This window comes from Calonectris borealis, chromosome 21, assembly GCF_964195595.1.
Source record: "Calonectris borealis chromosome 21, bCalBor7.hap1.2, whole genome shotgun sequence".
Lineage (NCBI taxonomy): Eukaryota > Metazoa > Chordata > Aves > Procellariiformes > Procellariidae > Calonectris > Calonectris borealis.
Window position 1 is genome coordinate 740,329 of NC_134332.1, and position 19,105 is coordinate 759,433.

The window sequence follows — 19,105 nt, forward strand, 5'->3', positions numbered from 1 at the left end:
TACAAAGTTCTCAGGCTTGTAAGTTTAATCTCAAATAATAGAGGGTGAAAGACAAGATCCATCTGCCTACCAATACTTGAAGTCACTTTAACAAGCAATAGGAATGAGAACAATAAGAAGCAAATGCCAGGCAATTCAGGACTTCTTGGCACAAGGAGATGTGTAGTATGACTGATAAATCATTTTAGTGAAATGACTTTAATGAAGAACAAACACGAACTCTGTACACACTTATGTGTTCCCGGTGACACTAGTTTGAGACTCTGTTGGGACAACACGCAAACCGTCTATCTTGTATTCAGTGACCAGGATCCAAACCCTTCTCCTGGCCTTTACAATAACACAAGTTTTTGGGCGTAGGGGTGGTCAACATTCAACTTTTATTAAATCAGGACTAGCCAGATATAAAGTAGGGTGGGAGGAGTCTATTTTTATCTTTGATTATCCAAGCACAGATCAAAGGCTTTGCAATAGAGTAACACTCCAAGGGCTTTTGATAGCGAAAGGATGTTTGTCCGGTCACCATAGAGAAAGCAATGTAAAACATCCTGTCCATAGCACGATAAGGTATCAGGATGAGAAGCGGAGACGGGGCTCTGGGGGGAGGCAGTGAGAACTAGTTTGTTTAAATGACTTGTGCAAGTTTGGCAGAGATGAGATATTAATTATTTCTGCAGAAGTTAGAGCCTGCCCAGGATTCAGGCCAAGCAGACATCTGAAGAGGAAACATCCTGCGCACCAGGCCGGGTGATCAGTGCACATTTGATAGCAACACACTGTGTGGGCTGGATATCTCCATTTCTGGCGTAGTAGAAGTATGTCTGAAATGAAGAAGCATGTGTCTCTCCTCTGAGAGGCAGAGGGTCAAAATTGTTATGGGAGTCCAGACCAATGTTCATTGTCCCCATGTATGTTAGAGACTCTTCCTTTCCCAAACATTTCACTGCAAGTTGTGGCTGATCACCTTTGAGTCCTCTCACAAGGTGGTGGCCAGCTAGGACATTATATGGCAATTCATTATGGAAATTTTTCCTTTCATATTGAACAGCCATCTTTTGATTATGGTTCTGTTCAATTGACCCAGGCACAAGGCAGGCAAATACCTTCCCTGTAAGCCCAAACTGGAGTCCATTAGAAACCTAAGTGAATTCTGGGTTCCTTTCTCTGATTTTTGCCTTGTTGCAAATCTACCACGACCTCCCCATCAAAGACACTTGAGACTGCAGGTCATATCTTTATTTGTGTTCTTCTAATGACTTCCCAGCTGTCAATGACACAAACACACAGAGACAAATAAGGTGCGAGATCACAGCACTCTGCTCACCTCCCATCTCCTGCAAACAGAAAACCAAGCTCACGCACTACTGCAGGGACTTCTGATACCAGCTGCCATGTGACACAGCTTCTCGGACTGAAGCAGAGGGCTGGGTCTCAGCAGGGGCGCAGAGGACGCATGCGCTGGGCAGCTCCTGCCACGCGCTGCCTGTTCGGCGCGAGCGACTCACCAGCGCAGTTATTCCGTAAGCAGCAGGCGTTTCCCAAGGAGCGCAGATGGGAGCTATAAACGCACTCACATACACACCTGACTAACCTCAGCAGCCTTCCTGTGGTCATCCTCATTCTCCAGCATCCGGACATCTACACCAAGGCAGCGAAGATAGCGCCCGAGGCCTTGCAGCATGTTATCGCAGACCACGCTGAACTCCTTTGGGGAGATGGGAGCAGAGGGACATGAGGTCTCCTTTTTGGATCCCTTGCATTGCTACAGAAAGGCAAGAGATCCGTAAGCAGCGGAACAGAAAGCTGATTTCCAGCACATTTGTGTTTTGCCCCCCTGCGTTCACCCGCCATGGCAAATCCAACTGTCCCCTACCACTTGTATTACAATTTCCCCCATGCTCTGCAACACCTCCAGTTCCTCCTCCATGTCCTTTCTACATCGCCCACCTACCACTTGGGCAGGAGGCAGCACACGATGGGGCTAATTCTGAATTAGCCATTCACTCACTGGCCAGCTGGCCACCCAAACCGGGGATCTGCAGCCCTTCCCTGGAGAAATGCCAGCCTGGCCTTCTACGCTCTACACAGACATTCATTTTCATGAATTCACAGAAACACATCTGCTATTCCCCTATCGAATTAGACTGCAATTAATACACAGGTGCCAGAGTTATGATTTGGGAAGGGGATCTGACAGACAGAGGGAGAAACAGGTAGACAAAGCAACCACAACAGCTTTGTTATCTTCAGAAGTTTAAAAATAGGCAGTGCCTGAATTCTGTTTATTTTATTTCAAATGTCTGCTGCTGGGGGAGTTCCTGCAGTTGGGAGACTTTGTCGTTGGGAGGCTCCCAGAAGTACAATAGCTAAATTCATGGAGAAGGGAAGTTATTAAGGAACCTCCGATGTTCAGCTTTGCCTCCAGGAACTTGAATCAGCTGGGATGACTGAAGGACGCAGCCACCATTTATGCAGGCTACGCTGCCTTTGGAACCAGAGAGTTACTGCAGCGCTGCAGAGCAGCTCTGCAGGAGTTGACTCAGGCCTGGAAATGCAGATACACCTGGGCTGACCGTGTGAACCAGCTCAGATCTGAGAGCTCAGTCTCTGTGATGCTGCACCTCCCAGAAGCTGTGCATGCACGCAAAGCTCTGGAGCGCTGGGTAGACTGGGCTGTCACTGGCTCCTGCAAGGACCTTGGTGGATGCAGCTGTGCCCCGAGACATCAGAGTGCTGTGATAACGGATCAAGCTGAGCCTTCCACGCTGAGGTAGCTGGAGACACCAACCCTGTGCTGCTGCTTCTGTTCAAACAGATGTAAAGGAGCAGCAGCTGGCTCTTAGCTGGTGTTTACTCAATGGCCAGCAATGTCATATGTAGCCTTTTTCTCATGTTTCACGGCAGCAGAGAGCAAAAAGCTTGTAAAGGAGAATAGTGTCATTAGCCCCACTTCAGATAGCGGACCAGGAAACACTGGGAAAGAGAGCTTGGAGTCACGCAGGATGCAGAGTCAGGAGAAGTCTGCTTTTTTGAGTCCCAGTCCAGGTTTTACCAACTACCTCCCGGTTAATGAATCTGACTGTAGGAACACAAAGATGACCCATGAGTTCACAAGGTAATTCAAGCCTGAAGTACTTACTTTTCCCATTTCTGCAGCAGCCAGTCAAATCTGTTGTAACATACAACATTCCCATGAACACAGAGTGCTTAGGAAAGTACTGAACAGCTTTGTGTTTTACTGCCTGACTAAGACTAATAGGATACTGTACATTTACACTCACTTGATAAGGAGGATCCTGAAAAGGTGACTATAATGAATAGCATCTCAGTCCATCCATGGAAGGTAGTATTGACTTCAGGAGCTACATACACATTTGGGACTGCTCAGAAGGATACACAGCCATAGTGAGTCTTCTCAGCTAATAAACAAAACTGCTTTTCTGCTAATGTTTTCATAGGTGCATAAACAACCGGATGGTTGCATTTTAAAAGTAAAACTTTATGACTGAGAGAGAGGGACTAGTCACGTTCCAAGATATTTGAGCAGAGTGATGCAGCTCCAAGTTATGGCCAGTGGAGTTTTAAGGCTCTGTCACAACATACGTTGCAGGGGGAGGCCAGTCATGCAGCATGTATATGGCAGGAGTCAGAGACAAGCCATCAGCAGAAAGACTTTTTTGATCGATTGTTTTAACTTTGCAGACTTCAACTCCAGACACAATAAAGGAGGCATTCCCAATGTGAAATCAAAGTGTAGAAGCTCAGTTAAAAGCAAAAGTAAGGAAGTCAGTTTTGAAACCTCATTGATGCAACACCTAGGCCACAGAATTCAAACCCACACCACTGAGGAAATGTGGAAGAAACATTTCTACCAGCAAGGTTAGCTGGATTCTGCCACACAGATCTGCACCAACATTTTGCGAAGACAAATGAACCTAAAATTGCAGGGAAAGCTGAACCAAGGCACGCAAAGGAGAAAGCACATCTTACCAGTAAAGGGGAGGAGTGAAGAAGATGTTTGCTGCAATAGTCCTGAGAACAGACTACAAACAGGCATGCCATGCATAGCTAATAGTATGACTGAGAGACAAGGCAACATATGATTTGCAGGGGTCTTGAGCAACATTCAGCTCTTTGAAGATGTTTACAAACCTGTCCAGAAGGTGACGGTACTTCTTGTTTATTCAGCTGCTTCTTTGCCCTGGGTTTTATGCTTGGTTTTCCCACCAGACTCCCAGTCAGGTCTGAACTCAGACCAAAGCTTGCTGGATCCTTACAGAGTTTCTCATAGATCTCCAGCAAACAGTACGCATCTGAAGCTGGAAAAAATGGAATATGAGATGCAAAAGTAAAACAGAGGCTTTCCTGATGCAAGAAAGCCCTCACCTTTGTAAACGCCACTGAACGCAAACAACCTGTGAAGCTCCAGCTTACTAACATCGTACCCTGCACTCTTTTACTGATTCAGTGAGCATCATAACCTAACACACGATCACAAAGAGCCAAGGCAGAGGAGCTCAAAAAACGACAGGCCCTCTGCTGTCTCTGATTCTAACGTAATGCAAATTGTAGTGCGCCTGTTCAAACCACCACGTAAGATAGCTTCAGCCAACCCCTTTTACTCTCCATTGTTACTGAGCAGTGGCTTGCCCACGGTTTATTACCGCATCTCAGCTATGGGAAGGTAACTTCCCCATAAGATGTAATACCTTAAAAAGTAATAACCGAGTTGTTTGCGATCACCTGCCCACACGCACTGCCATGCAGCCTCTGTTCCTTGCAACGGGAACTGTCTAAGTCTCCGAGCCAGTTTTACAAGTCCTGGTGATTAACTTTTGTGGGAACTGTGTCAGCTTCAAGGATGGTTGAATTTTACAAAGGGCTAGTTCGCCTCAGTAGACTGTCCTTTGATGCCTCAGGAAAAGATTTAGTCCCAGACTTCTGACTCTGGGGTAATCAGCAATAAATTCCACTCGTCCCTCCACAGTACCGATTCTGTGCTGCAGTTTCTGACACCATGGCTACCCATTTTTAACCCTGCTCTAACAAGCACTTCACTATGACAAATGAACATAGCACTTGTTTCGCAGAAAGGCTGTGAAATGAGGCAGAAGGAAGTGGACTTTCTTCCTTTCTGTTACTGAGAGGAGTTTCCACTGAGGTGATGTTTCATCAGACAAAATCTGCAAAGCACAGGAATTCTTTCATAAGGGAAATAATGAATCACTGGACAGTTTAAACTTCAACCATTAAAGCCATGTCCGCAAAAGGACAAACATAGTATGTGCTGGCTTCTCTGAACAGGAACTAATCTGCAAAGCCATTTTCTTCATTTGCTACTTAACAATTTTCCTGGTGACACAGAACAGACAAACACAGCCGGTAATGGACAATCTGTAGCACCTTGCCACAGAGTCAGTGACCAGACCTGCATAGAGGATCTGTTCCTCCCGGAGAGGCCGTTTCTCCCAGTTAGACAGCTGCTCCGTTTTATCTAGAGGTTTCCCCAGCACATGTTGCACCAGGAGGCTGAGTCCTTTCTCCGGCTGCCTGAACCCTCTATCCTCGTAGCTCTGCTCTGGGGACAGCACATCGACCTTCCAGCCGCCCTTCTTCCAGTCCATGGAGCTCTTCTGCAGCTGGTGGAAAGAAGAAGATGTGAAACACGTGGTTATAAAACAACTTTTACAACACCTCCTGTTCCAGTGGGTGGGGCCATGTGGCAACCCTATCATTTTTATCTGGCATATTGAATCCCGTTGTCTCAGACAAGGGCTGGGATGGCATTAGATGTATACGGCGTCTGGTTATTTGTTTAACAAACACACTTGCTCAAAAGAAGTCTGTTTCATAGCCAGGGAAGGAAAAAAAGTGCATTGTCGTAGAGCATTGCATCAGAGCAGTGGGGCTGTGACTGTGACTTCTCAGAGGTTTGCAGGGTGCTCGGCCATGCTGGAGGCTGCTGGGTGCCAACTCAATAAAAGAATAGCAGCGGTAGTTCAGCACCTTTCTCCTCCTAGTTCCAGTGAGAAAAGGTATTCCTGTAACACAGTTGCCGTTTTCTCAGATTAAACCGAGGCAATAGCTGTTGGCAGGTACTTCAGACCCTGCAGCACTTCCCAGGTTAAGCTATCAGTCCCAAAGATCTGGGTTCACCCCAACCCACAGCCTTAAACACACTCTGTAAAATTTACCTTCTAAAATGGTTGTCCTTAACATTTCTGCAGACTGCTAAAAACTACTGTGTGCAAACCCAGAGACAGCTGTACTTCAGCTGAACAGAAATTCCTGTGCTGAATCCACCAGCAGCCCTTCTATGAATGAGTTCTCTACAAATTATTAACTCCGTAATATCTGCTTCAATACTGCATGATCTTGGAATATCAGAATTTCTACAAGAATTTACTCTTACCGAGTTCAAGTATGACTTGTGCTCAGAAGCTTTGTCCTAGCTGAACAGAGCTATGTCTCCATTTCAATTGCTTTTTCATAGCTTTTATAAAGGCTATGAAAGAAGTTATTAGTATATCAAGCTCTAACTTTTTAGTTGATGAAAACTAAATGCTTCTGTCTTTCTTTACAGAATCATATTATCCTCGAAACCACAAGGGAAAAGGCCTATTTACTCATGTAGCCATCTCCCTGCCAATACAGGATACAAAACCACAATGCTGTGAATTCACGACAGTTATCTACGAGCGCACGCAGGAGACACAGTTTTCCATATCTTCATGTGTTCATCCTTACTTGTTTGTCTACTGTGAGTAAGTCCACTACACCTTGCGCTTGCTTATCCGTGTCCTTCAAAGCAGACCATGTGGCTGCAAGGCTGCTCAGGTCTCCAGACATCCCATAACCTGAGGAAAAAAAAGCCCAAATCACACAGGTAGGAAAAACTCAGATCATGGCTAATGCACTGCAGCTTTTTCTAGTTCAGAGTCAAAATGCTGACAATATATGTTCAAACATATGGTGGAAGGACTGTTCAGATAGAGAACAAGGCAGACTCCCATCTCTCCCACACGCCTCATCCTTCAGAGCGATTTGAAGGAGGGAGACACGCGGCTTCCCGACCGTGCCAAACGAAGGCCTCCACTCCATGTCAATGCCAACAACCTGCCCAGGCTGCAACACGGACAAAAGCCTTCTTTACTTAGAGACTGTCTACGCTTGAAAGTAGCCTGGACAGTCCCTTGCAGATCAAGATTGGGAGAGAGAGGTGGCTGAAAAATGCTGAGTTTAAGATCAACTTCTTTAAAATCTGGTGGGTCAGTTATGAATTTGCCCTTGAACTCTGGGTTTAACAGCTCCTGCCAAAAGCCTCCAAGCAGAATCCAAAACCAGGTATGGTAAGTCCGAGAACGCAGCACAGAGGCTTTGGGACAGGGCCGGCAAATCCAGAAAGCTCTGGATGGCAGACTTCCCTAGACCACTGAAGGTTGGGTGCAAGTTGGGCTTTAGTATGGAACTAAGACAATCCCAAGACCAAGAGGGGAGGCTAAATCAGAAATCTTGGGTCTGACCTGAAATGAAGACATTTCTGTCATTCCCAGTCACACTGGTCACTCTGCTTCCTGGCATGGCAGTATTTGAATACCCAGGGCTACAAAAGCTGGTTCCGTGATAAGTGGATTTAAAGAATGACAACCCCGAGAGGATCTAAGAATTACACAAAATAAGCTGTGAAAAGACCCGAGGCAGGGAGAAGAGACACATGTTACCTAGTTTAGTGATGGCTGCATCTGAATAGAGCATCTGGATGAAATGGGGAAGCTTCTCCTTCTCACCCTCCGTCGCAGCTTGCTCGAGGAGCCGTGGCAAATCAAGCAGGAACACCTCATCCTTCAGAGCGATTTGAAGGAGGGAGACACGCGGCTTCCCGACCATGCCAAACGAAGGCCTCCACTCCATGTCAATGCCAACAACCTGCCCAGGCTGCAACACGGACAAAAGCCTTCTTTACTTAGAGACTGTCTACGCTTGAAAGTAGCCTGGACAGTCCCTGTCCAGAACACAAGCATTTCTTTTCCAACAACTGCATCTCTTTGCTAGCGTGCAAACTGCTACAGAGACAAGTGACTTCCACAGCACACCTCAGAGGGACCTCTCCTGGCACAGCAATTCCCAACGCGTTCCCCAAATCGGACAAGCAGCTGTTCTTGACTTGGGGAGGGAGACATTTGACGGCAGTGGCCCACACACAACCCTGCGTACCAGCCTGCTGGAGGTTCTGCTCCTTGACGCTGCAAAGAAAATCCCAGAGTGACACTCACCCGCAGCACCTTTTCCCAGCACTGCAGTGTCTCCTCCCACGTCTGCAGGAAGTGAATATTTGCCCGTGGAATAGGAAGCTGGTAACAGTCCTTCTTCTTACTCTCTTCATAATTATCTGCTTTTGCGGCCTCTTCTACCCTGCACAGAATCAGATGCAACAGCTTTAAGCCATGCAATGAGAGAAAATCCTGGACTGGAGGAACATCAGGAAGTCTTAAGCCCCTTATTTCTCCCTGGCCTTCTATTTCCCCACGCCACTCAACTCCTTCTCTTACCCTCACCCTCTCTTTCCTCACTCCCCCTGTAATCTCAGTCTCTTTCACCTTGAGTCATCCTCTCTTTTTATTCCTATCACAGAAATGGCACTGCACCCGAGACCCCACCACGCACATGCACTGCACCCGCTGCAGAGAACACCCACACCAAAACACTTGCTGGAGTCAGAGCCCCAAGCCCTGTCCTCAGTGCTCAGCTCTCTTTCCCAGAACTGATGCAACTTGGATGACAAAGTTGGGCAGCTGTTTCCACATTCAGAGACAACACATTTTAGATTTACTGCTTTTTGCCCTTGAGGTTAACATGGAAGTCTGCTAGCTCCCACGGTATAATACTTAACAGAGAGGTCAGCTCTGACCAGCGCTGTGTCCAAATAGGAGCTTCACACTTCTCCACAGCACAAACTGGCTCAGAAGGAGACTCTCAGACTGCTCCACACTAAGACCACTACCAGCTGGGAACGGGTGAACCTGCCTCATCCTTTTATACGCAATGGCTTGGGAAGGCTTCACGGACCTCCCTGATGCTATCCAGCTTCTTCTCCTCCATCCCATTCCCTGTAAAATGTCCACATAGGTTGCACAAGAACATTTGTCCTACATTGCACAGGGATGAAACGAGAGAAGTTCAGGAACAAAGTTTCAAACCCTTCTATATTTAGGGGAAGACAGCCAGCTGAACCCACAGACCCAGTGCCTTGCTTGTGCTACTCCCTCCATTTGGGTTTCAGATGGCACCACACAGAGAAATTCAGTATCTGTGTATTAATACCCTGGGAATGTTGGAAGATGCCTGCAGAAATGAGCTAACTGACTTCCTACAACAGGATCTTACACAGCACATTTCTTTTCAAAATGCAGCAGGCTCTTGAAATGGCCTTGTAACTGGAAGGTCAGCGTATTGCGGTGGTGTCTCAGCCAGATGATGCAATCAGAAGAAAGAAACTAATAAAAAATATCCAGCTATTTTGGACATATCACAAATTTCTGGATAGTCTCTTTCCCATAGAGACTTGAAATGGTTTATTTGAGAAACTATTTACTAACCTTATGTTTAGGGGACTGTGTGACTAATTTTGTAGCATAGCAGCTTTCACTGTACAAACACTCTTTTCCATGGGTTTGTGTGCATGGGGAAGTCAATATTTGTGTAAAATATTTAATGAAGGTGTGCAGTCTCAGGTCTCTAGGAATATTCTCACCTGCCGAGTTCAGGGGCCGCATGTGGTGTGACCAGTGGCAGAGATGATGTCATTTATATGCTGGTACCACCTTGCTCTCTAGTGTGAACACCCTCCCTGGGAACCTGCTGCTTTGTCAGCTCAATAAATAAGGCAGGCAGACTGTTTTATTAGGTTCCATGGCTCTGCTGATTTTATAGCAGCTACTGCAGCAGGTATCATGACTGGATGAGGGAACTGGGGCACGAAGGGTTTTACTCATCCGTCGCAACTCCTCGTGAACAGCAGAGCACATCCTAATCGGCATGCCTTCACTCCACCCCTACACGACACAGGATTCCCAGAGCAGAGAGCTGTTTTTTATCTTTCTAGATGCACCGAGTCTGTGGCTAAGTCACACTCCTGTTAACCACCCCTTTGTATTTTGAGGGATTACACCTCAAAAACCTTCTGGCTCCCAACCGGCAGCTGGTGCAGCTGCGGGAGGGAGGAGGAGGGCAGCTCCAGCAATGCCTCAGAGCTAAGCAGAAGCATGTCCTAGACAGACGAGAGTTTCCTGTGCTCCAAGAAAGCCATGTACCATATGGAGAAGTGGGCCTTTGCAGACAGTGTTTCGAGGGTGATTACATCTGTGTCTTATTTCCTGAGGTTACATGGGGCCCGAACATGAACCAGTGCAGATCTGCGCTAGGAGAAGGATCAGATCTTTGTCATGAAGCTCAGCACATGAACTGTTCGAGGCCATCTGTGAGACCCTCCCAAAATCATCGGCATTTAAAAAATAATAATACTCTGTGTTCTCATTCACCTTCTACGTAATTCAAGTTAGTCCAATCTATGCTCCAAAAATACGATTTTTAGTTACGAAAGCTGCAGTTTTTGCATAAACACCACTTCCAGGAGACGAAATTTGCTGTAATGTTGAAGACAACAAACCTGATGATAAACCTGTTGGAGCAGGTAACCTCGCTGAGTCTCAGGCTTGGTCTTCTTAAAATGGTGTCCTTACCCCCTAGTGAGGTGTCGGCATTAACCAGGCAGCCAGAGACAGATCCTAACTGTTAGCTGGAGGTCGTAATTCTGCCATATGACACCAGTAGGAAAGTCCTGCACTAAGAACATAAGGTAAGCACCCAGATCATCTGCACACAGCTGCACGTTCTGCAGTAACAGGAGAAAGCCCCGGACCACATGAGCAGATGAGCATGGGCTGCAGACTGGTGCAACAGCCATGCCAAGAGGGACCCTGCCTCTGCTTCTCACACCAAGAGCACGGCGCTGAAAGCGTCCAATTTGCTACCCAGGGAGCAGCGATCATCAACTTTCTGCTGGTTTTATCCCTCCCCAAACAGGCAATGTACGATGTCATCATCAACTCCTCCTGGACACACAGTCCGTTTCAAATCAGATTAATTTCAAATCATATTACAGGCTTCAAGGGCTATGTTTGCAGGATGCTAAAGATAGGGGCTATCAGCTTGCACAAAGTTGTAAATAGTTACCTTTTGGGAGTGGTCAAGATTTTCCCACAAACTTTCCTCTTATCTTAACTGGCTTCTGAACTAGAAACACCGATCTCCATGCTAAAAAAATCCCCAATGCATTTCACCAGTGAGGGTAAGAGAGCGACATCAGGCAAGTGGTGCCAAGTCCAGTCAAGCACAACACCCTGGAATAAGGTGACTGATGCGTACAACGATGGAAGCGTCCTAAGGAACCCAAGAATTATCACTGCTTCCTCTCCTCTGTTTTTGACAAAAGCCTTGAATCTACCTGGAAACACGTGATTGCTCCTCAAATGACAGCAAGGCTTTGAGCTAAGCTGACTCCAACCACACAGCCCAGAGCTCTCCTGCATTTGCATTGAGCATTTAGGGGTAAGTCCTCTTGTGTGCACGGAATCCAATTAGATGAATTCCTGCACATGAATGAGCGCAGAAAATGCTGCTTGATTGTAGCAGGCCAGCAAGGTGACTGCGTAATTGCTCTGAACCCAAGGACTGTGGTAGCCTGCAGCCTTGCAGGAGTTCGGCTCACGAACACGCGTGGGCACAGAGGCTACTGGGCTATGTGTTGATGGGCCTGCCAGCCAGACCTCATCCACCCTGAGGTTCCAGGTCTCCTGTGCAGTCCTGGGTGAGATCCTAACAGGACCCTCACGCAGTATCATCTGCAAGCTCTGCAGTTCCTCAAGACTTGCAGTAGCCTGCATATACGCAGGCCTTTCTGCAGGACAAAAATGGTTTAAAAAAAGGTGCCGAACACAGCTTTCTCTGAATAACCTGCTTAAACATCTCGTGGACAGTCACCGAAGCATGGCAGATACACCATCACTCATGTGAGTACACAAGTGAACTACTGGGGCTCAGCAAATCATTTGCATTGAGTCATTTTTTCAAATACAGCCTTGCTTCCTCCATGCAGCATAGCTAGGCAACTGCCTGGGATATTGTTGCATAAAGAGGATGATCTTGGGCCATTTTCTCAAAGAGACACAGCACAGAATACCCAGAACCAGAACTGCAAAGCCCTGGTATTCCTCCAGATCTAGCTTGCTGTGGGGGTCAGGCAGCTCCTAACAGTTTAGGTGGCTCTATGCGCCTTCCTAAATTTTGAGCCTCTTCTCAACTCAGCACAGCTTTGTCTACACACAGCATGGAACCTGGCCACCCTCTTCCCTCCGTCCTTCCCCTCTGCTCCTCCTACACCAGCAGGTTCACAGAGATCCTTGACCCGGGCTGTTTGCACAGTTCTGTGCACCTGAAATCAAGGAGTTGTAAGAACCCTTCTTAATATAAGGATTTTTCAATTCTTTTTTTGTACTTCTGCCTTTGTACTCTTGTTTCAGGTGATGCAACACGATGAAGCTCCCATCGCGGGAGGAACTGCAGCTACTGCAGGCTAATCTGCTGCATACAACATGGGGGTCCCAAAGCAGGAGAGGAACCACGGCACTGTGTTATTGGGATTGCATCAGAGGAAGAAAAGGGGACAGAAACTAATTAGAGGGCTAAAGGCTTCTTAAGCTCACTTCGTAAATTTGTGCTGGAGAGTCCGGTTTTATCCCAAATTCAATTAACGCGACTCTTCTGGGATCTGACCCCAAATGTCAAAAATTCCCATTACTTCTGAAAGCTTTGGGTGAGGCAAAAATTACAGACTGGGATGAAAAATGGCTTATGAACTGTCAAAGGAGGAAGAAAATAAATACAACTAGAGAAATTTAAGGAACTTCAAAATTATTTTCTTGGCCGTAAGTCTCCCAAAAGGCATTAAACCAGATTACAGTACAGTGGGGGATGCAGAGTATATAGAAAACTTTTGACAGACGTGTAATCAACTCAGTAAAATAGACACATATTCAGATCCTACCCACATCATTTCATTTGTGCTGTTGATCTGGCAAAGGAAGTCTGAGGACGCCTCTGCAGCATGAAGCAATCTCATACAGCTTCTAAGTACTCAGGAGTGAGTTTAAAATGTACCCTTCACAGACATTTCCAGGCTTATGAAAAGCAAATGCAGCATGTACATGGCCAAGATGTGATCTGAGTAAATGCAGGAAGTTTTTGCAAAATTATCTCCCCAAGGAAACATGGCAGATTATCTTAAGCAAATATGTAATCATTGAAACAGGCACGAAACAGTATTTACCTCTCTTGGATCTGAAGCTTTTGAAGCTCATCAGCCACTCCATAAGGTAGCATCTCCTTGGGCAAATTGCAGCGTTGCGCCCATCTTGCCGCTGTGTTCAAATCACAGTAACTGATTAGCAACTGTATCAGGTGCCCCTGAAGCCATCGATTCTCTCCAACTGTGCTCTGAAAGGGGAATCAAGGGTGAAGAAAGACCGTCAGTGCAATTCCCATCAGGGCGTTTCTACCCTCTCTCAGGAGACAGCATCCTCCAGGAGGTCCTGGACAAGTGCAGAGAGGAGCAAGAATCTCCCCACTGCAGGAGTGATTTTGTTCAAACCCAGGGAGTGCTGCACTTTTCTGCCAAGTACTTTACCTGAGAGCTCATCAGGGTACTTGTGTCCCCTTGACAGCATTTGTTCAGGAATACCACTTTGCAGGTGCAGCACAGAGAAACAAGGATAAAGCAATACCATTTAGCCTGACTGATGACTAGCATATTATTTGCTCAGATACCGATTATATTAAGCAAAATCAGAACTAGTGACTGACCAGACAGTAAAGGTCTTTGGGCTCATTAGGCAGGTAATTACAGAAGGGGCAAGAGTTTGGATTGTTGTAGTCACATTTTGCCCTGAAGTGATGCTGTGATTTGGTGTCCCGGGACAGGCAATAGGATGGCTTAGTCTCTCTCCAGGTAAGACAGTAGCATGGGGTCTCCTCTAGCCTTGGGAGCATTTGCACGGGTAATTAGGACACACGGGTTACAGGTAGGACACATCAGCAAAGCTTTCCTGAGCGACAGACTTTGGTGTTCAGCGAGGAAAAGACTTGCTCATCAGCCTACAGCCCATCTGCACACACCACTGTGAAAACAGGGGCACCTGGTCCCTCCTCCGGCTGTGAAGAACTAGGGTTGGGGGCAAGAATTCCTCCCATTGTATCTATTTAAGGCCTCTGTGGACATAACAACTGGATTATTGCTTCAGCCATACGGACAAACACAACGATCTCAAGTGTCGCTGTAGGAGCCTGCCCTACGTGCACCTGCAAACAGGGAGAGCAGTTTAGGACGTTCCCCGTTGCCAGCTGTTTTCTGGTGGAAGCGAACGCGCGCCCGTGCCTCGGCACGCTGCAGCGCCTGGGGGCACAAGCGCAAACTCCCGGCTGCCTGTGGTATAAGCCCAAATACCCAGCTGCGAGCCAGAGCGGCCGGAGCACGGCACGCTGCCCACCCTGGCATGAAGGAGCAGCTATTGCCAAGGGGCAGGGCAGGCAAAGAGGGCCCATAACAGTTTCCTCTGCAACAGCTGGATTCCCCAAAGCTCTTTTGTCTTGTTCACCCTGTTGGCGGATGCAGTTGTAAGAGGAAACACATACACAGTGACACTGACAGCCGTGACAGCTACATGGGGGTGGGAATAACCCTCTCCTCCTGCCCAGCCAACCCACCTGCACTTGCAAATATCCCAGAGCCACGGCAGCCAGATCAGCAACTCGCTCCTCTTGCCGTGATTTACCCATGGATCTGCCTTAGAAGTTAACACTATCAAGAAAACTTAATTGCTAAAACAAGCTGAAACTACCTGGTGGATTAGGATCTGTAGCTATATGGCTGTATTGCTGCTGGCACTACCAACCAGTATTTTTCAGTGTAGAGGAATGCTCAGATACGCACTTGAAGTCCATCCCCACCCTCTGCACATGCCACCGCCATCTCTCCTTCGCTGCCCACCAAGCAGCGCTTGCAGGGTCAGAGCCTGCTCCCAGGGACTTGCTCTTTCTCCACTGCATGTACAAACACAGCCGGCTGGGTGGTAGGCTGGGGCCATGGGGCCTCATTCCTCACATTCTTTCAGCAACTAAAAGGTAAGAAGTTGTCTTCAAAGCAGACACCCTGCACAGAGATCAGGAAACAAACCTGTTGATGGCCCCCAAGGTAAAAGGGAAGGAAAAAAGAAAGCGAAAAAGAAAAAAGAATGACCCACCCCATAGAGGTGCAGGAGGGGGCAGAGGCTTGGAAGAAAAGCCAGAGAAATTTGGCATCCCAGGTAGTGCACACGAGAAGCCCGCCTGCTTATAAAAACTGCTGCCTCAGCACTAAGTCTGCGCCCCTGTGACTTTGCCAAATGCCAAACCACATTTCTTCTCATGGATATGTGGAGGAATATTTTTACTGCTGCTCCTAAGAGGCTGGTGGCACAGCAAGGAGCCAGTGTCAGCGGGACGGGGGTCCAGCAGCTAACCAGGGGCTCAGCTACGGGAGAGAAGCAGGAGAGGGAACCAAGGGAAGGGGCAGAGTCGAAAAGGATAAGCTATCACGTTAACACTTCTTGCCCTCTGCGTTTCCTCCCGACCTTTCCGCCCGGCCATGCCAGTCCTGATACTTTGTGCATCTCTCGCATCTCTGCCTCACGCAACTGAGCTCAGCCAAGCACCTAACACGTGAAGAGGGTCTGAATAACTCCTCCTGCCGCATTTGCCAAGCCACTTCTCAGAGTCCTTCCCAAAAAGAACATATTTTCTTATTAACATCACAGACCAATTCTCTCTTCTAGCTTCCCCTGTGTCCATCCTATTGTCTTTCTGCTTTTTTCCTAGAACACAAAGTCTTTGGGGTTGGATCTCTCTTCAGTTCACCCAGAGTCAATTCTTAATAAATCTCATTATGTCAGCTTTATTTCTGGAAATAATGAGGTGCAGATTTTTTTTTTTTTAATTTTAATGATAACAGATTTATTCTTTCAACCACAAAAACAACTCTGGAAAGAAGGTTAATCTCTCCAGAGATATTACATCTTGCATTCTGAAACGGAAAATAGCTTTGTTTGTTTTTTACTGAAAAAACCCAACATTGCTATAAAGGGGAAAGGCTTCCACCGCAACAGCTTTGCAAGAAGCAAGAATGTGGAAACTTTGGCCCTAGAAGATGTGGGCACAGATGCAGAGACAAATGTTTCACTAGGGATGACATTTCATGTATTTTGTTTTCAGTAAATGAACACTTTTCAAGAGGAAACTGGCACAGTTGTTCTGATCAACATCAGCGACACCTCCGAGCAGGAAAAGATTATATATACCATGAGGCTTGTTTACATCCCTCTCTGAATTCTAGACATATCATACGTTCTTTAATCCATAGGTGCACACAAAAACTCCTGACACCAACAATAACCCATGATTAAAGCTTTCCAAAATGACTGCTGCAGATTACCTACCCGTAAATCCTGTTCTTACCCAGCCGAATGCTTTACAAAGCTCACAACAACCAGTGCAGAGCAAGATTAGGAATGTCCTCGTCTTAACCCATAGCATCAGCAATTCCTCCATTGTTATCAATAATTTTTGATCCAAATACCCAATATCTTCCTTGGAAGTCACCCTAGCCAACCCTAGATTACTTCCACCTGTGTGTGTTAAGTCGCATTTCTGTCCGATACGATTCTCTGCTTTCCCTCAGTATCTTTTACCAGAGAATGAAGTTATTCACACCAGTGACACTGGCTATTTGCAGAGTCAGATTTTAATTTAACTTTTGAATGTCTTGGCCAATTTCCCCTGTTCTCAAGTGCTTCCAGAATCAACAAAAAAAATCCTGTTAGTGTAGAGAAAATGTCAAGTAGAATATTTTAGAGCCAGCAACTTTAAAAGGGGAAAAAGAAACCTGGACTTTGAAAGGACAAAACCACTGTAAGCAGTGGAGGACACCAACAGCATTTCTAAATTCAGCGCAGTGCTGCAGGTACTGCGCAGACACCTTTGTTTAAAGATCCCCTGGAACATCCTACTGTCTTAGTTTCATTATTACTTTATTTTATTTGTGCTCGAGATTTCTGGTTCGAAGTTAGCATCATTTGTCCCACACGGAGAGATGCTGCAGTAGTGTCACCATCAGTGTGGCACTGGAGGGAAGTCCTTTACGCATGAGGCTGGAGCTGAGACCTCAGTGCCGGCTCAGACCAGGGTCACAGCCTGTTCCGTGAGAGAAGGGGGACCCTGACTTCTGGATATCCTACAGAGATGGCGCTTGGATAAAAGATGCCAACTTTACCCACACTCACTTCTGAACAGGGTTTCTTGTGAAAGCAGCAGGCCACTCACCCATGGCCAATGCACAAAGACAGAAGCATGAGAAAGCCGAGCTTTCTCACCACTTGAGCTGTTCTCTCGCTCACAGGCACTGGCTACTCAGATGCACTAATTTATGAACTGAAGAAGAACAAAATAGCCTCCATTCATATCCCAGAAGACTGACTTTCAGATAGCATCAGTGCGTCATTGACAGAGCCACACTTCAGTGTTCTGGAGGCCATTACCACATCAATGGCGGGGAAGTGGTCTTTCTTCTCTCTTTCAACAAAGCTTTGGCAATGTGGCTCCCTGGGGCATATTCACACTACCTAGCTTCAGCTTTGTGAATCAGGAGACTCAGCCTCCCAGTCTCCCCATGCAATCAGCTCTTCTGAAAGGCAGTTCAGAGGAGTCTAACTTACGATATTACTTGAACGGATCAAGGCAAAGGCAACTCTTAAAGCCAACTTGCCGCTGTATTGGGGCTCCTCGCAAGGAGCTTACTGTTCCTGGGCAACCTGAATGAAGCTGCTAGCTTGTGAGGAGTAGCTAGGACAAGATTGTGGGATGAGATGCACCTGGCTCCATTTTTCTCTCTGCAGCTTACACCATCTTGCCAATGCAATTTCTCGTTCAGAAGTCCAGACACCACTTCCAAATGGCAGCCAGAAGGGAAAAAAAAATGTATAGCTGTCTGTTAAAATTCACCCGGCTGACTGCACAGCCAGCTGCGTTTCAGGCAGCAGGTTGAGGGAAGTGATTACTCCCCTCTGTTCTGCACTTGTGAGACCATACCTGAACACGGCGCCTAGTTTTGGCACCCCAGTGTGAAAGAGATGCTGAAAAATAGGAGAGAGTTGAGTAAAGAGCCACTGAGACGGTTAGTGGGTTGGAGCACTTGATGTAGAAGGAGAGGCTGAGGGAGCAGCCCTTGTTCAGCCAAGGGAAGGCTAAGTTGGGAGATATGGGGGAATATAATTGCTCTCTTCAATTTTATCATGGGGGATCATAGAGAAGATGGAGTCAGATCCTTCCAGAAATTCCAGCCAAGCCTAAAGGAAAAAAAAAGGTGGCAGTGAGAGTAGCTAAACACTGCAACCGGTCCAGAGGGGCTGCGGAACCAGGCAGGGCCCTGCAACACCTTGTCTAACTAAGTTGGCCCTGCTTTGAGCAGGAGGGCAGACAAGAGACCTCCACAGCCTCCTTCAAACTGGAATTAGCCCCTGATTCTGTGATTAGCACTGCTGTGCATTCCCCAGCACTGAGACTCGTCTCCACACAGACAGGCGGCTTCTTGCAGCGACTGCTGCTTTCAAGTTCCAAGCACCTCCCGGGCGAAGAACACCCAAGATCTCATCTCCCCAGAATACAGGATGGTCCTGATCATGCTCAACAATACTACACAGAGATCCAAATACGTTTCCTGCATTGGGATTCCTTCCAAATTTCTGTCAGGCAGCCCCTGAGGGAAGTCATTCGTCTTCGCCAGATGAAGTCATCATGTCTCCAAAACCTGCTCACACTGCCACAGACGAGAGCAGGTATGTAGCTGAGGTAAAGAACAAATTCTGCTTTCAAATTCAGATCTGAAGAGAGAGTATTTAAAAATATATTAAGCAAGTGGTTGAGACATTTTTTTAAACACAGCGTTGGACATCCTTCATACAAC

At 46.9% G+C, this 19,105-nt stretch overlaps 1 protein-coding gene across 6 annotated transcripts in view; it reads right to left on the minus strand.

Annotated features, from left to right (window-relative positions):
* EXD3 (exonuclease 3'-5' domain containing 3) overlaps nt 1–19,105 on the minus strand; it is a 295,665-nt gene that overhangs the window by 142,412 nt on the left and 134,148 nt on the right. For 5 of the 6 annotated variants that reach the window (XM_075170194.1, XM_075170195.1, XM_075170191.1 and 2 more), the window contains 7 exons: nt 13,385–13,551; nt 8,274–8,412; nt 7,722–7,935; nt 6,748–6,857; nt 5,429–5,639; nt 4,153–4,319; nt 1,583–1,762 (listed from right to left, as the gene is read on the minus strand). In XM_075170194.1, coding sequence (XP_075026295.1) covers nt 1,583–1,762; nt 4,153–4,319; nt 5,429–5,639; nt 6,748–6,857; nt 7,722–7,935; nt 8,274–8,412; nt 13,385–13,551 — 1,188 coding nt within the window. The remainder of the gene's footprint in view (nt 1–1,582; nt 1,763–4,152; nt 4,320–5,428; nt 5,640–6,747; nt 6,858–7,721; nt 7,936–8,273; nt 8,413–13,384; nt 13,552–19,105) is intronic. The other variant, XM_075170196.1, reaches the window with a different exon arrangement.